The 14970-nt window shown below is 39.7% G+C and overlaps 1 protein-coding gene across 12 annotated transcripts in view; it reads right to left on the reverse strand.

The window, feature by feature from the left end:
- Nucleotides 1–14970, reverse strand: part of LOC132828406 (ladinin-1-like) — a 157200-nt gene that overhangs the window by 75707 nt on the left and 66523 nt on the right. For all 12 annotated transcript variants that reach the window (XM_060845483.1, XM_060845476.1, XM_060845480.1 and 9 more), the window contains one exon: nt 2907–3035. In XM_060845483.1, the coding sequence (XP_060701466.1) occupies nt 2907–3035 (129 nt within the window). The remainder of the gene's footprint in view (nt 1–2906; nt 3036–14970) is intronic.

The raw sequence follows: 14970 nt of genomic DNA on the forward strand, positions 1-14970 counted from the left end.
AGAACTGTGAACTAGGACTCCCAAGTCCCTTTGCATTTCAGATTTCTGAAGTCTTTCCTCATTTAGAAAATGACCTATGCCTCCATTCCTCAGTGACAGTGTCGGACAGGGATGTACAAAGCTAAAAATCACACAACACCAGATTATAGTCCAACAGGTTTATTTGGAAGTACTAGCTTTCATAGCACTGCTCATTCACCAAGTAACTAATGAGGCAGGATCATAAGACATAGAATTTATAGCAAAAGATCACAATGTCATGTACTTTAAATGATATATTGAACAAACTTAGGTTGCATGACACTGTGATCATCTGCTATAAATTCTGTGTCTTATGATCCTGCCCCACTAGTTACCTGATGAAGGAGTGATGCTATGAAAGCTAGTAATTCCAGATAAACCTGTTGGACTATAACTTGGTGTTGTCCTCCTAATAAAGTTCATAACCACAAACTTTACCACAAGGTATTCCATCAGTCACTTCTTTATGCATGCTCCTCACATGTCCAAGTCCTTGTGCAATCTCCCTGCTTCCTCAACACTACCTGCATCCTTTTAAAACATCTTGAAAAGTTCTAATCCTTCAGTGTAACATGCGGAGGTGGTAGCATTGTAGTATTGTCACTAGACTACTAATCCATGAAGTTCTGCAGGTTTGAATCTCAAAATGGCAGATTGTGAAATCTGATTTCATTAAACAAAGATCTGAAATTAAATTCTGGATGAATAGCAGCCATGTAACCACTGCCAATTGTCATTAGTCAACCAGATGAGGCTTTTTCTAAAAAGTCCTTTAAGGAATGAAATGTACTGTCTGACATTGAATGCAGACCCACAGTAATGGGATTGAGTCTTAGCTTCCTTTTAAAAATGGCATCAGTTATTACATCTGCAACACTGCAATCAAATTAAAGGAACATGAAGAGAGCCTTGTCAAGAAAGAACTTCTGATAATGGAAATGAAAAAAAAATTACTAAAACAAAATCTGGGGGAGGTGACAGCCCAGTGGCATTATCACTGGACTGTTAATTCAGACACCCAGGTAATGTTTTAGGTTCAAATCCTGCCTCAGCAGATGGTGGAATTTGAATTCAATAAATATCTGTAATTAAGAGTTGTATGATGAACATGAAATCTACTGTCGATTGTCAGAAAAACCCATCTGGTTCACTAATGTCCTTCAGGGAAGGAAACTACTACCTCTACTTGGTCTGGCCTACATGTGACTCCAGACACACTGCAATGTGATTGATTTTACCTGCCCTCTGGACAATTCAGGATGGACAGTAAATGGTGACTTAGCCAGTAACACCCTCAGCCCATGAATGAATAATAAAAAAGGAAAACTATTCAGTTCCAAGAGCAATTACGGACAGACAATAGTTACTGGCTTTACTGCAATGCCCAAAGCATATGAGTGTTTTTTTAAAGTTAGTCTAGCTGATTATAGACAGAATTGAGCCTTTTGGAGTGCAGGACTGGTGAAACTTATTTTATTCATTGACACACAAGGGCCTGGTGGTACCTTAGGTAGAATGAAAGTGAGCCATTCTACCTTACAAAGCCAGGTTGATCTATTTCCTGTATTAAAAACAAATTTGGCCAATGTTAGTGCTCCATACAAGCCTTTTCACATTGCACTTCATGTGGCCATAGAATCACAGAATGGTTATATTGTGGCAGGAAGCTGCTTCACCCATTGTGTTTATGCTGACCCTCTGAAGGAGCAATTCAACTAATGCCACTTCGCTGCCTTTCTTTCCCCATTAACCTGAGTATTTTCTTTTTCAGACAATGAAAGCCTTGATTGACCAGCCTCCATCATATTCTCAGATATGGCAGACTAGCTCATAAGCATTTATTACATGAGAAAAAGTCTTTCTCATTTTGCTATTGCATTTCTGAGCAATTATACACATGATATTTTTATTATGTCATTCACTGCATATTGTGTATATTGGGAACTGGACATGGAAGACATGAAGTGGTATGTCATGCATGGGGCCTATAAGGGTCCATGTGCTGGAGGGGGAGATGTTAAGTTAGTATGGAAGGAATCTGATGCATGGGAAATGTTGGGGAAGTAGTACAGCATGAATTGTCACAGAGGGGAAGTAGGGACATGCCCAAAACCTTTTAAAAATACCATTCAAATGATTCCTAAATCAGACTACATTTCACAGTTCTTCTGAGGTACAGTTACCATAGATCATCCCATAGGGGTCTGTGCCTTAATTTTTAACATATTATATCAATGACTTCGATGAAGGGAGTGAAGACAGATGACACAAGTTATATCAGAAAGTATGTCATGCAGAAGATATATGAGGATATAGATAGGTTGAGTGAGTGCATGGAATACAATGCGAGAAAAAATGAAGTTATTCACTTTGGCAAGAAGAATAAAAAAAGCAAAGTATTATAAAAGGGAATGATTGTGGAAACCGAAAGGAAAGAAAGATTTAGGTGCCCTAGTACATGAATAATAAAAGGTTAACATGCAGGTGCAGCAAGTATTCAATAAGACTGAAATGCATTCCTTTATTACAGGAGGAAAAGTCCAAGTCTTAAGACTATTTCCAATTTGCTGATATTCTTTGTAGGATTCCAGTTTTGTTTATTCCAGTGTTATTCTTTCTAACATTAACTATGATTTCTAATTGATCCTTTTCTCTTTCCAAAATCTTTCTCCCCCCACTCCATTACATCCCTCCATTTGGCATTTACGAGATTCTGTACACCAGCAGTATCAGTTCTGGCTGCAGAAGTGCCAGACTAATTATGGAATCTCCTATTATGACTGCAGTTTGCTTCATGAGTTCCACCCTTTTGATCACCACTTGCTCCCAATTAAAATTAATGCATATTTTTCTTTTATAAGACTGGTTAATTATAATATTTGTACCTGTTTTCAGATGTATGCTGTTCTTCAGCGATTTCTTCATGATTTGGTGCTGAATTACTCAGTCTGGTCCGGCGCCGGCGAGCTTTTTCAAATTCCTCATCATCTTCCATTGATCTCTGCCTTGCCAGACTGGAAAACATGCAGTAATTAGTTTATTCAAAGTAAACTTTGTTTCCAGGACATACCCCACCCTTGCCTTTCTTCAAGTTGCTTCAAGGTCGATTTTAATAAGTTAGAGTATTAAGTCTATTGTTTCGGAAATAAAAAAATGGAAAATTCTGGAGAAACTCAACAGATGTCTAGACATCTGTGGAGAGAGAAGCAGATATATCCAGTAGGACCTTTAACCTACTGTTTCTGACCTTCTACTGCATGCAACTTTGAAAACAGAGTCAGTTCAAGAACAGAAGGTTCTCCCTGTCAAAACTGAATGTGGTGACATGGACTGTCAAGCCTAAACACAAATGAAAGCACAGTTTAGTCAGTAGAATGGTGTCTCTAAACCAACAGAAAAAGTGTGTTTTACTTGAAAGCTGTATTTTAGGACATAAGCCATATTGTTACCTCTGTGTAGACTTGAAAGGGGATCACAGTTTTGGAGGCATTCCTTTGGCTTAGGTAATAGCCTGAGGCCTTTCATCTGCCTGCTTCTGTAGTTCACAATGATCTACTGTTTGAAGACAGCCAGGGTTCCTTGGGGACAAATGCTAAACCTACCTCAGGTGTCCTTAAACTATAGCCATAAAAAACTGGTCATTTGGCCAATTGTGGTTTCCAACATCTAAACAGGCTGGGAATTCTTCCTTTAGAACATGTTGAATGTTACCAGCCCTTCGACTGCGAGATCGGAAGGCTGTCAAATGACTCAGGAAGTAAGTGCCCAAAGGGATAATGAGTAAATGAAGACAGGAAAGGTGGCACACAAGCTGCCTAACCAGGCCTAATTGAGCCACCTAAATAGCTAATTAAAAGGCCAATGCCCAGCTTTATTTGTTGAACTATAAATACATCCAACATTACTTACACTGATGAGCCAAAACGTACAAGTTTGTTTTAGAAAGGAATTTTGCAACCGTTTGTGAAACTGGAGGCAGAAGTGGAAAGTCAAAGGATTCAGGCAGGTTTCACAGACAGGGCTAATGTGACTGATGCCAATGGTAATGTAAGGGAAGTATTTCTAAAGAAGAGACAAGTCAGAAGAGCAAAGGACCCAGGAAGAAACGTAATGTTGGAAGAAGTTATAGAGGTAATTCTAGTAAGCTAAAAGGATGGCAGTCAATTTGGGCAACTTGAGGTCCCACAAAATCAAATAGCAGTAGCAGATATTCTATTTCAGTAATATCTGTAAAAGAATAAATATGTTTGCATCAGGTGCTGAATGGGATGGGATTTCAACTCAGAACCATCGGAATCAAATGTGAGAGCTGCCGCAAAGTCCAAAGTTTGATCATTGAGTTTTAAATAAGGTGGCATTCACAAAAATGCAAGATAAATTATATTTTTAAATCATTCCATACTTACACCAATATTTCTATGAAATATTACCATTTTTTTCAAATTGCTATAGTTGAATCACACCAGCATTTTATGTTAATGACTCCATTCAGCATTCTTTAACAGACAAAATCATTTGTCTAATTTAATAGATGATATTTTGATTGATACCATTTGTGTAAACTTTGTTCAGTTGAGAGCATATTTAACTTTGGGTTTGAAATATTGTAGTCTTAACCCCTCAGATCCATGATTCACAAACATAAACAAGGCTGGCCCTTCAGGAAAGGGTTTGGAAATGAATATTAAGGATCCCATGGGTCATATGTCAAGAGGATCAGGAATTTTCCAGACATTCCAGCTGGTATCCCTCTCAGAACCAACACTCCAAGATTAACTATTAGTTTTAGTTCTCAATTTATTTGGTGCAGATTATTGGTCACATCATTTATGCGCACTGTACCAGCCATTGATCAAAAGGAAGAAGACACTTCATTGTGTAAAACACAAATTAAAAAGGCATTAATATAGCACTTTTCTAAAACAACATAATGAGATTTATGCACATCAGGGTGAAAGTGATGGGCCACATGACTCTAGGTCACATGACTCTAACATCAGTAAGATAGAAGAGACCTGTATGGCATCTGGATGTGTAGAGAGATGTATAAGGTGATGGTTCTGAATAGTTGATGTTGGAGACTACATCATGCTCCATCCAATGTGATGATGTCACACTGTTGTGGGTGGAAAACCGAGGAGTCTAGCAGTAGATACTGATGGTGTCAGACATACCATCTCTGGTTCCTGTTAGTCTTAGTAACTATGTCTAACCAACCTATGTAACTTGTACCTTTCGTTGTTATGCAATGAATTACATTGTATTGTTAAGAAAAGTGCTTCTTCTTGTTCAGTGTCATTAGTGGATTATCCTTTACTGCAGGTGCCTGCACAGGTAATAGACCAGAATTGAAAAGGAGGATTGGTGGCAGCACTTTTGCCCAACCAGAAACATCATCCATAGCACTTGGACCAGCACCTATTGAAGTCAAAACTGATAGCACACAAAAACCTATCCATTTTATATTGCTGAAAAATTAATAGACTTACACAACCACAGAGAAGGAAGCATTAGCAGTTACAGACTAACTCATGAGCCTGAACATCTGGGTCAAGATGAGTTACTAGCCTTTGGTAAAACTAATTTGATTGAAATTTATTTAAGTACCTCTGTGGCATTCAAAGATTCAGCTTTAGGCTGAAGAACTATATTATGGAATATATCCTCAATGTTCCAGGTAAGATACAAATGATGACAGATATAGTCTGAAAGAAAGTAGTGGATTAAGTAGAAAAAGGAAATCTTATTCTGATAGAAGAGGGAGATTCTTGCTGTTTGGCAATAGTGAACATTACCAGCAACCGATGGAAATGTCAGTTAAAACTGTCAAGGAGTGTGCAAAGGTCATACAACTATGTCCATAAAATGTGATTGACATGTGGTTTACAGACCAAATACTGTAAAACATGTTACATGCAGAAACAACAGTTGACATTAATAGAAGATTTGTTGTTATGCTACCATAGAATGGTTACAACCAATTTGATGCAAAATGAAATGCTACAGAAACTCCATTGAGTATGTCTAAAGTGCATTGCAAGGCTATAACAATCAATGTGTTAGCCAAGTATTACAAAAGACACAGAGGGTTACATTGTGTCATGCCAAATGCATGACACATGTAGCCTATTGCTTATTGAACCAATGATTTCATCAAGATAACTGGAAAAGCAATGGAAAATCTAGCAATGGATTTGTTCAGTTTTAACAGGGAAACTATGTTTAGTCCTTTTATGCAAGTTGGATTGAAGTAGTAAGCTCATTCAAGTTTTCACTCTGTTGAGAGCATTAAAAAGTATCTCTGCAGTACACAGGTTTTCCGGAAGAATTGATCTTATTGGAGCCAAGACTTGAGACCAAGTAGGACTATTGCAGGATGTGGGACGATTATAAATACACTACACTAGACAGTATACAGAGGGGTACAACTAGTCCAGACAGTACAGCAGTATCACCCCGATAGTATACTCACATTGTGCAGATGCTGACGTTAGACTGGGGTAGACAAAGGCAGAAGTCACATGCCACCAGGTTATAGTCCAACAAGTTTATTTATAATCTCAAGCTTTCAAAGCACTGCTCCTTCATCAGGTGAAGCCAAAGGTGCAGCACTCTAAAAGCTTGTGATCTCAAATAAAGCTATTGGACTATAACCTGGTATTGTGTAACTTCTGACTTTGTACTTAAGTGAACTAGTTCGGGATATCCAGTCAGAATTCCAGATTTTATCTCAACATATGAGATTTGGACTTTGATGAGGATAGGACTTGGTATTGGTGTTAATAATATAAATGGTAATAAAGGATGGTAATAAGTAAAAATAAATTTCTGCAATAATTTATAATAATACTGGGCAGCATGGTGGCACAGTGGTTAGCACTGCTACCTCACAGCGCCTGAGACCCGGATTCAATTCCTGCCTCAGGCAATTGATTGTGTGGAGTTTGCACATTCTCCCCATGTCTGCGTAGGTTTCCTCTGGGTGCTCCGGTTTCCTCCCACAGTCCAAAAATGTACAGGTTAGGTGAATTGACTATATTAAATTGCCCGTAGTGTTAGGTGAAGGGGTAAATGTAGGGGAATGGGTCTGGGTGCATTGCGCTTTGGCCGGTCGGTGTGGACTTGTTGGGCTGAAGGGCCTGTTTCCACACTGTAAAGTACTCTAAAAAAAAGTGTAAGCCAGACAGAAAAGAAAGCTCGTCAGGAAGATCTGATATAATGAGATTCATGTAAATCATGGAGGTAACTGATCATGTGATTCTGATATTAGTAAAAGAGAGGAGATCGGTCTAAAAGAGACAGTGAAGAGGGCTTAGCCACTACAAAATGGAACTAAGAATCCAGTATGTACAGAAATAAATAAAGGAATGTCATGTTGATAAAGAACTGATGATGCCTACTTTGAGATAAGGAACAAGTCACCTCAGCAGCAGTGTTTGTGCAGGTACCCACAGCCCAAAGACACCCCAGACTGGTTCTCAAAGTGCAGATGGGAGTATAAGGCACAACATAAAAGGAGACAATCCAAAGCATTCTACAGCCAATCAATATTTTTGAAGTGGATAAAATGAAATGTACTCGGCCAGATATTCTATTTTTGTGACACTGATAGAGGGATAATCATTGTCCAGGGCATATGGGATTACGCAACTTTTCTTCTCAGATGCTATGTTAAAGGATTTTTTTAAACTTCATTATTGCACTTTATTGGCAACCACAATGAGAGACACTTTGTAAAGTATATATATGCAAGGATAACATCATATATTATTTCACTGGTTGGTCATAAGTTCTTGGTACTCTTATGTATGAGTTCATTCAATAAATCTGAAGTCAGTTCTATGCAATTCATGACACATAACTATTTCCAGAGAGGTAGAACTGACAAATGCATTTGAACCAGAAAAGTCCCTTGCTTAACCCTTTCCTTTGAGGACGAGTGAAGGCAATATCACTGGCGTAAGGTCTGAGTGAAAAGGGAACAGGATAAGCAATAGATCCTGTTCCTGATCATAATCCAGTGACTGGATGAAAATGGAATGTCAGTGTGGGGATTCGGTGAGGAAAGTATTGAACCTTGCTAGGCTATGAAACTCCCACCCTTCACAGGTTGAGCAACCCTCCAACACTCACTGCATTTTCATAATGTCCAGGGGATTGCTGAACCCATGGACAGTATCATAGCAAGAATCAAACAGTAAACATAGTACACCAGAAATCATTGTCTGTGATACATTGTGATTTTTTTACTAAAATGGAGAAGAATACTTCAGACCCTGACTACGAGTAGCATGGCTATACAGCCCCATAATTCTACTAGGACAAAACAGATCAACTTGAACCAAATAGATTGTAATTTGTTAACAGTTAAACTCCCCATATAAAATATCCTTATTCTCATATTAGATAATATTGCAGATAACACTGTGATCTCTCCACTGATATGACCAAAGCTTTTGTCTGACTTGATTTGTCAGTTTGGGTCCAAGTCACACTGTTCTCAAGGCAGATTTAAACTAACAGAAGAAATTGGAATTGCATACACAGACAGAAATAAACACCTCTATGTTATTCCTGTAACCTGTTTCAATGTGAAATATCTGCTTATCTGCAACAACTTTAGATTTACAAGTGTGGTGTGAAACATGGTTTTGATAATTTGTGTACAATTCGACTGAAAAAATGTTTGGAGTGTGAAGTTGTCTTATTACAGTTAGAATTTGTAATCTGAACTTACTGCTTATGAATCTATTAGCATAGAATGTTGTCAATTTGCTAAGTGGGAAATATATGTCCAAGAGTTTTCATTTTTTTTTGGTATAAAATATCCTCATGTCATTGTACATATTCCATCCAGTTGACTATAATAGTGGTGATCTCTAATATACTTATAAAAACCTGGTCTCCATTATGGTTCAGGAAGAGGAATTCTGACCATCATTCTGTCAGTTGAGAGGAATGTGCTCCCTAAACTTCCTCATCACTTGGACCTATTATCTTTTCAAAGCTTTCTCTAATTAAGCTAGTCATAACATTCTTCATTACGCTAATCAGATTAGTTCATCTGGGAATGATGAAAATATATTTAATAACTGTAGACTGTTTGCAAAATCCCATGACTTAACACAGACTTTAATTATTGTAGAACCTAATTTGAAGGTGATGCACTGTATGAATTAGATAACACCCATTTATTGAAAATATGTCTGTAATTTAAAAAGGTGGCAGAATTTAAATATTTTGAAAATAAATGTTTCAAAATGTTTAAATAAATTTGAACATAATTTATTTGAAAATAAATCAATTGTCTCATAACAGTACAATTAATACATGAAATAAAACCTCTTTTCCTTTGATATTGTTCCTACTTCAAATAATGTAACAGCTCTATCATCCTAACAAATCTTATCGTGAAGTGACAACTTATAAATCAAAGTTTTCAATGTTACAATACAGGAAAGCAATAAAAAGCAGGGTTTTGAAACATGCACTGTGAGTTTGGTCTCCCAAGAGTATCTCACAATTGATAATAAAAATGGCCAAAAATGGTTGTGTATATGATAGAATTAATGTGTTACCATGCTGCACTAAATGGGATTTTTCAATATAGTTTTATTACAATAACCTGACCTGCTGTTTGAAGGCGCTGAAGAGAGTTGGCTGCACTCCGATCCCCTTCAGGTTGTTTCACTTAATTCTGCACTTTTCAGGAAGGCTAGAACAAGTTTGTGAGAAGCTGACTGATGAAGCACCAGTGAAAATTTGCTCCTAGTGTGTTTTGCTGGATTCAACCTAGTCAGTTTTTAAGGTAAATAGATTCATTATAAGGTCAATTAAAGGGAAAACTAACTCACCAGCTGCTTCACAAGTTTAGAAACCCCACCAGGAAATTACTGCGTTTATTTGTTTTGCTTACTTTTGAGATTTATAGGTGCGAGGTCTAAACTGTGACAGGTCTGTACAAGATACAAACCTTTGGCTACAGATAGATTAGATCACAGATTGATATCTAAAGGCGAGATGAGCTTGTGGCATGTTTGTAATAAAATGTGCAGATGGAGAAATCAATTTAGTTAATCAACGGTCAGGCGTTTATTCAGGAGAGGCAAAGGATGGAGAAGGCCCTTGCATTTCCTATCACAGGTCACTAGTGTATTTATGGAATAGAACCATTTCCTGTGCAGAGACGCCGTTATTGCCTACATGTTGCCTTGGAACTACATGCTCCCAGCAAATTAATCCCACGATATTTCAAAACATTTGTTATTCAAAATCTGGTATACGTTCTCTATGATTAGTGTTACACTGTCCAAATGAAAAAGATGAATTCATGTAACAAACAAATTTCAGAAATGTTTGCTTATAGTGCCTTGAGTTAGCTGAAAAGCCAAAATAAATGAATAAAAAGGGTTACTTTTTCTGTGATGGTTACACAGTCAGACATGGCACATAAGCAGCAACAAGCATTCTCTGACAAATTTCTGTCTCTTTAGAAGCCCAGTAAGCTGCTGATGATCTGGGAGCAGGTAACTAATTAAAGAAAATACATTCAGAGGGAAAAAAAATCAGTTGTGGGTTTTACCAGTCTCTTATACTTTGCATTCTATGAAATAAATGTGAAGGCACTGTCTTGTCTAAACTCAGTGATGTGTAACTTTTCATTGCATTTGAATGAATAATATTGACTGGAGGTGCCCATACTTCTAGTTGGCACAATTTGCTGATTTATAACTCCAAAACACATCTCCAAAATAACATCTGCATTATTGATATGTCGACTTAAGAAGTTCCAGGTGTTAACATCAGAAACATTATCAAGAAATGTCAACAAAATCTCGGTACCTTCTTCCAACTTCTCACTGTCATCAATCTATAATATTAGCAACTTCAAGCCAAATTCTAAGTGATTTTATCCTGTATAAAACTCCCTTAATGCTTACAGAAAGAGCAGAATACCACCCCAGCAATTTGGTTCACATTTTTACATAGGTCATAGAGCGGTAATGTTACTATCCACCACCAGTAAAATCAACCACGCACATTCAGTAATGGGCAACCTCAATATCTTTTCCCCTAGATGTATTGCAGTAACAGCTGAGCCACCTATTTGTGATCCATCCATGTAGACTTTTATGCAATTACACAAGAAAACAGCTCATTACTGGGCGGAGCAATAAAAAACTCGTGGGGGAGGGGTCATGATTTGGAGATGCCGGTGTTGAACTGGAGTGTACAAAGTTAAAAATCACATAACACCAGGCTATAGTCCAACAGGTTTATTTGGAAGCACTAGCTTTCAGAGTGCTGCTCCTTCATAAGATTGTTTGGAGTAGAGGATCGTAAGTCACAAAACTTATAGCAAAATTTTACAGTGAACAAAGAACAAAAAAAATTTACAGCCCAGGAACAGGCCCTTCGGCCCTTCAAGCCTGAGCCGATCCAAATGTACTTGTCTAAACCTGTCGGTCAATTCCTAGGCATTTGTATCCCTCTGCTCCCCACCTACTCCTGCATCTGTCCTGACACATCTTAAATGAATCTACCATGTATGCCTCTACCACCTCTGCTAGCAATTCGTTCCAAATGCCCACCACTCTCTGTGTGAAGTACTTAGCGCGGGCATCCCCTTAAACTTTCCACCTCTCACCTTGAAAGAGTGACCTCTCGTTATGGAATCCTTCACTCTGGGAAAAAGCTCGTCTCTATCCACCCTGTCTATACCCTTCATGATTTTGTAAACCTCAATCAGGTCCCACCTCAATCTCCTTTTTTCTAGTGAAAATAAACTTAACCTACTCAACCTCTCTTCATAGCTAGCACCTTCCATACCAGGCAACATCCTCTTAAATCTTCTCTGCACCATCTCCAAAGCGTCCACATCCTCTTGGTAATGTGGTGACCAGAACTGTACGCAATATTCTAAATGCAGCTGAACCAATGTCTTGTACAATTTTAACATGACTTGCCAGCTCTTTTATACAATACTCCGTCCAATGAAAGCAAGCATACTATTTACCTTCTTGACTACTCTATCCACCTGTACAGCAATTATCAGGGTACAATGGGCCTGCACTCCCAGTTCTCTCTGCCCATCAACTTTTCCCAAGGTTTTTCCATTCATTGCATAATTCACTCTAGAAATGCATCACCTCACATTTGTCTGGATTGAAAGTCATCTGCCACTTTTCCGCCCAACTCTCCAGTCTATCTATACCCTCCTGTATTCTCTGACAGTCTCTTATGCTTTCTGCTACTCCACCAATGTTGCTGATCATACCAACAGTGCCCTCATCTAGATTATTTATGTATATTACAAATAGGAGTGGACCCAATACTGACCCCTGTTAAACACCACTGGTCACCTTTCTCCATTTCGAGAAACTCCCTTCAACCATTACTCCCTGTCTCCTGTTGCTCAACCAGTTCTTTATCCACCTAACTAGAACACTCTGCACACTATGTGACTTCACTTTCTCCATTAGTCTACAATGGGGAACCTTATGAAACGCCTTACGAAAGTCCAAAGTGTGTGTGTTTATCTGTGTCTGCTGTGTCTCTGTATCTGTGTGTGAGAGCAGTACCTCCTGGACACCCCACCAGCTCCCATAATGTAGTGTTGGTGGGGGTGATAGGCGAATGGAATGTAACTGTGCTGACTGCAGTGCAGATGAGGGACGGAGAAACGTCCCAGGTCACTGCATTCAAAGGAGAGCTGGAGATGAGGTACTGGCTCAGACCCCAGCAGGAGATGATCCTGTGGCCTCGGCAAGAGCAGATGTGTGAGATGCAATGGCCTTCAATTGCTGAGAAGGTGGAGTGATGCAGTCAGTCCTGCGACTGCATGATTGCCTCCATTGGCAGGTTAGCATTGGCCACTGAGGGACAGGCCCAGCAACCTTTCAGGATGATGCAGAGTTAGATGAGATTCCCTACGGTGTGGAAACAGGCCCTTCTGCCCAACCAGTCCACACCGACCCTCCAAATAATAATCCACCCAGACCCATTTCCCTCTTACTAATGAACCTTGCACTATGGGCAATTTAGCATGGCAAATTCACCTGACCTGCACATCTTTGGACTGTGGGAGGAAACCGGAGCACCCGGAGTGGATCCACGCAGACTCGGGGAGAATGTGCAAACTCCACACAGTCACCTAAGGTGAAAATCGAACCCGGAAACCTGCTGCTGTGAGGCAGCAGTGCTAACCACTGAGCCACCATGCCGCCATCACCTTCACTCCATTGTCTCAGACATTGGCCCTCAGGACCAAAAGTATGGAAAGAGGAGAGGGTGATAGGGACTCGGACCCAATTTCAGTCCTTGTCCTCACAAGCAGACAGGACAGTGCCAGGATATGCCCAGTCACAGCAGGAGATACATGCAGCCCCATGGCAGGTTTCACTCACTCAACTCTGCTTACTGCACACTGACCTTTCACATTTTAGGGCAAGAAGACTCAATTTGCTCTTGGCCAGAAGACACATGGAACATTTGATCTATCCACAGCCAAAAGCTTCAAGATTACCTGACCATACCTCCAAGGCCAAAAGCATCTGCTTTGAAGCTGGCTCCCTCTAGACTATCTGTGTACCAGGGAAGAACTGTGTATTACAGAGAGAAAGAGAGGAGAACAAGGGCCATGATTAGCAGCTATGTAAATAATTTGTGCCATTCATAAATGTTTTTCATCGATCATGCAGTTATCCATGTCCCTATGTTGGGGCCAGATGCATTGTGCCCTGTAGCTTCAATCCTTAGGCATTAAAGAGGCATAATGTTTGGGTATCTGTGTGAATCACCAATTACATCATGTGGGCACAGAGGCAGCAGTGTATGTACATGGTAACAACTCACTTCCACACTTTCTCCCCCATATCCCTGACATCAACATAGCCAACTGAACAGTAGGCAGTGCATAAATTAGGCAGATTCGCAGCAGTGATGGTGTTGGGGAGATGCAGCACACAGAGATGGCCAATGCTGCAGGATGGCCAGTGAGTACATGCCTGTGTCATCAGTACATCACGTGTCAATCACCAATGTTCAATCCATGTGAATGCCCAGTGACTGGTCACACATGCAGCTGTCTCCATCACATATCACCTCACTTATCCTGCCCAACGCAAGTGCCATTGTGGCCAATTTGCTGAACATTGCACACTTTCCAATGTGCTTCGTGGACTGAGGCAGACTTCTTTCCTGGACTAGCTGCTATGGAGACAAAGGGCTGACTGTGACCCATATCTACGTAGAGCCAGATGCCTAACTGCGGCTGAAACCAGGACTAGTGTATGAGACCACCAATGTTCACTTTAAGTTTTGTGCACACAGCCACTCCAATATTTCATGTATGGCAATCAGCAACAGCATACAGATCATGGCATTGAATTCTGGTTTCAGAAGTTGCTGCCATGTATGGGTTTTGGAGGCCAACATAACAGGTGAGAAAATTAGCGAGAAAGCTGGAGGCCACTCTTCACTGATAGTGTTGGGCCCCCTGACGGACAGCTGCCCACACAGAGTTCAGTATAGACTACTCCCACCAGGACTAGGCCCACCGCATGGTGCAGATGCAGGGTGTTTGACATGATTGCTGCTGCTGCTACATTGTACAGGTCCTAAATTGCACTGATATACAGCAAGCTGTACACGCCCCTGACATTTTAAAAATGTATGTATTCTACTTTGTGAACTGCCTTTCCCTCATCAGCTCCCTTAGTTCACTCTTCAGAAAACTAACAAATTAGTTAGCCATGACTTTCATTCAACACAACCATGTTGACTCTTCTGAACCAATCCATATTTTCCCATGTGACAAGTAATTCTATCCCAATTAATTGTTTCTCCAAGTTTTCTCACCACTGAAGTTAAACTGACTGGTCTACTGTTAAAGAAATACATTATGTTTGAAATGATATATCCTCCTGAACCACCAGGAAAAACTGCAAA

Source organism: Hemiscyllium ocellatum, chromosome 26, assembly GCF_020745735.1.
Source record: "Hemiscyllium ocellatum isolate sHemOce1 chromosome 26, sHemOce1.pat.X.cur, whole genome shotgun sequence".
NCBI lineage: Eukaryota > Metazoa > Chordata > Chondrichthyes > Orectolobiformes > Hemiscylliidae > Hemiscyllium > Hemiscyllium ocellatum.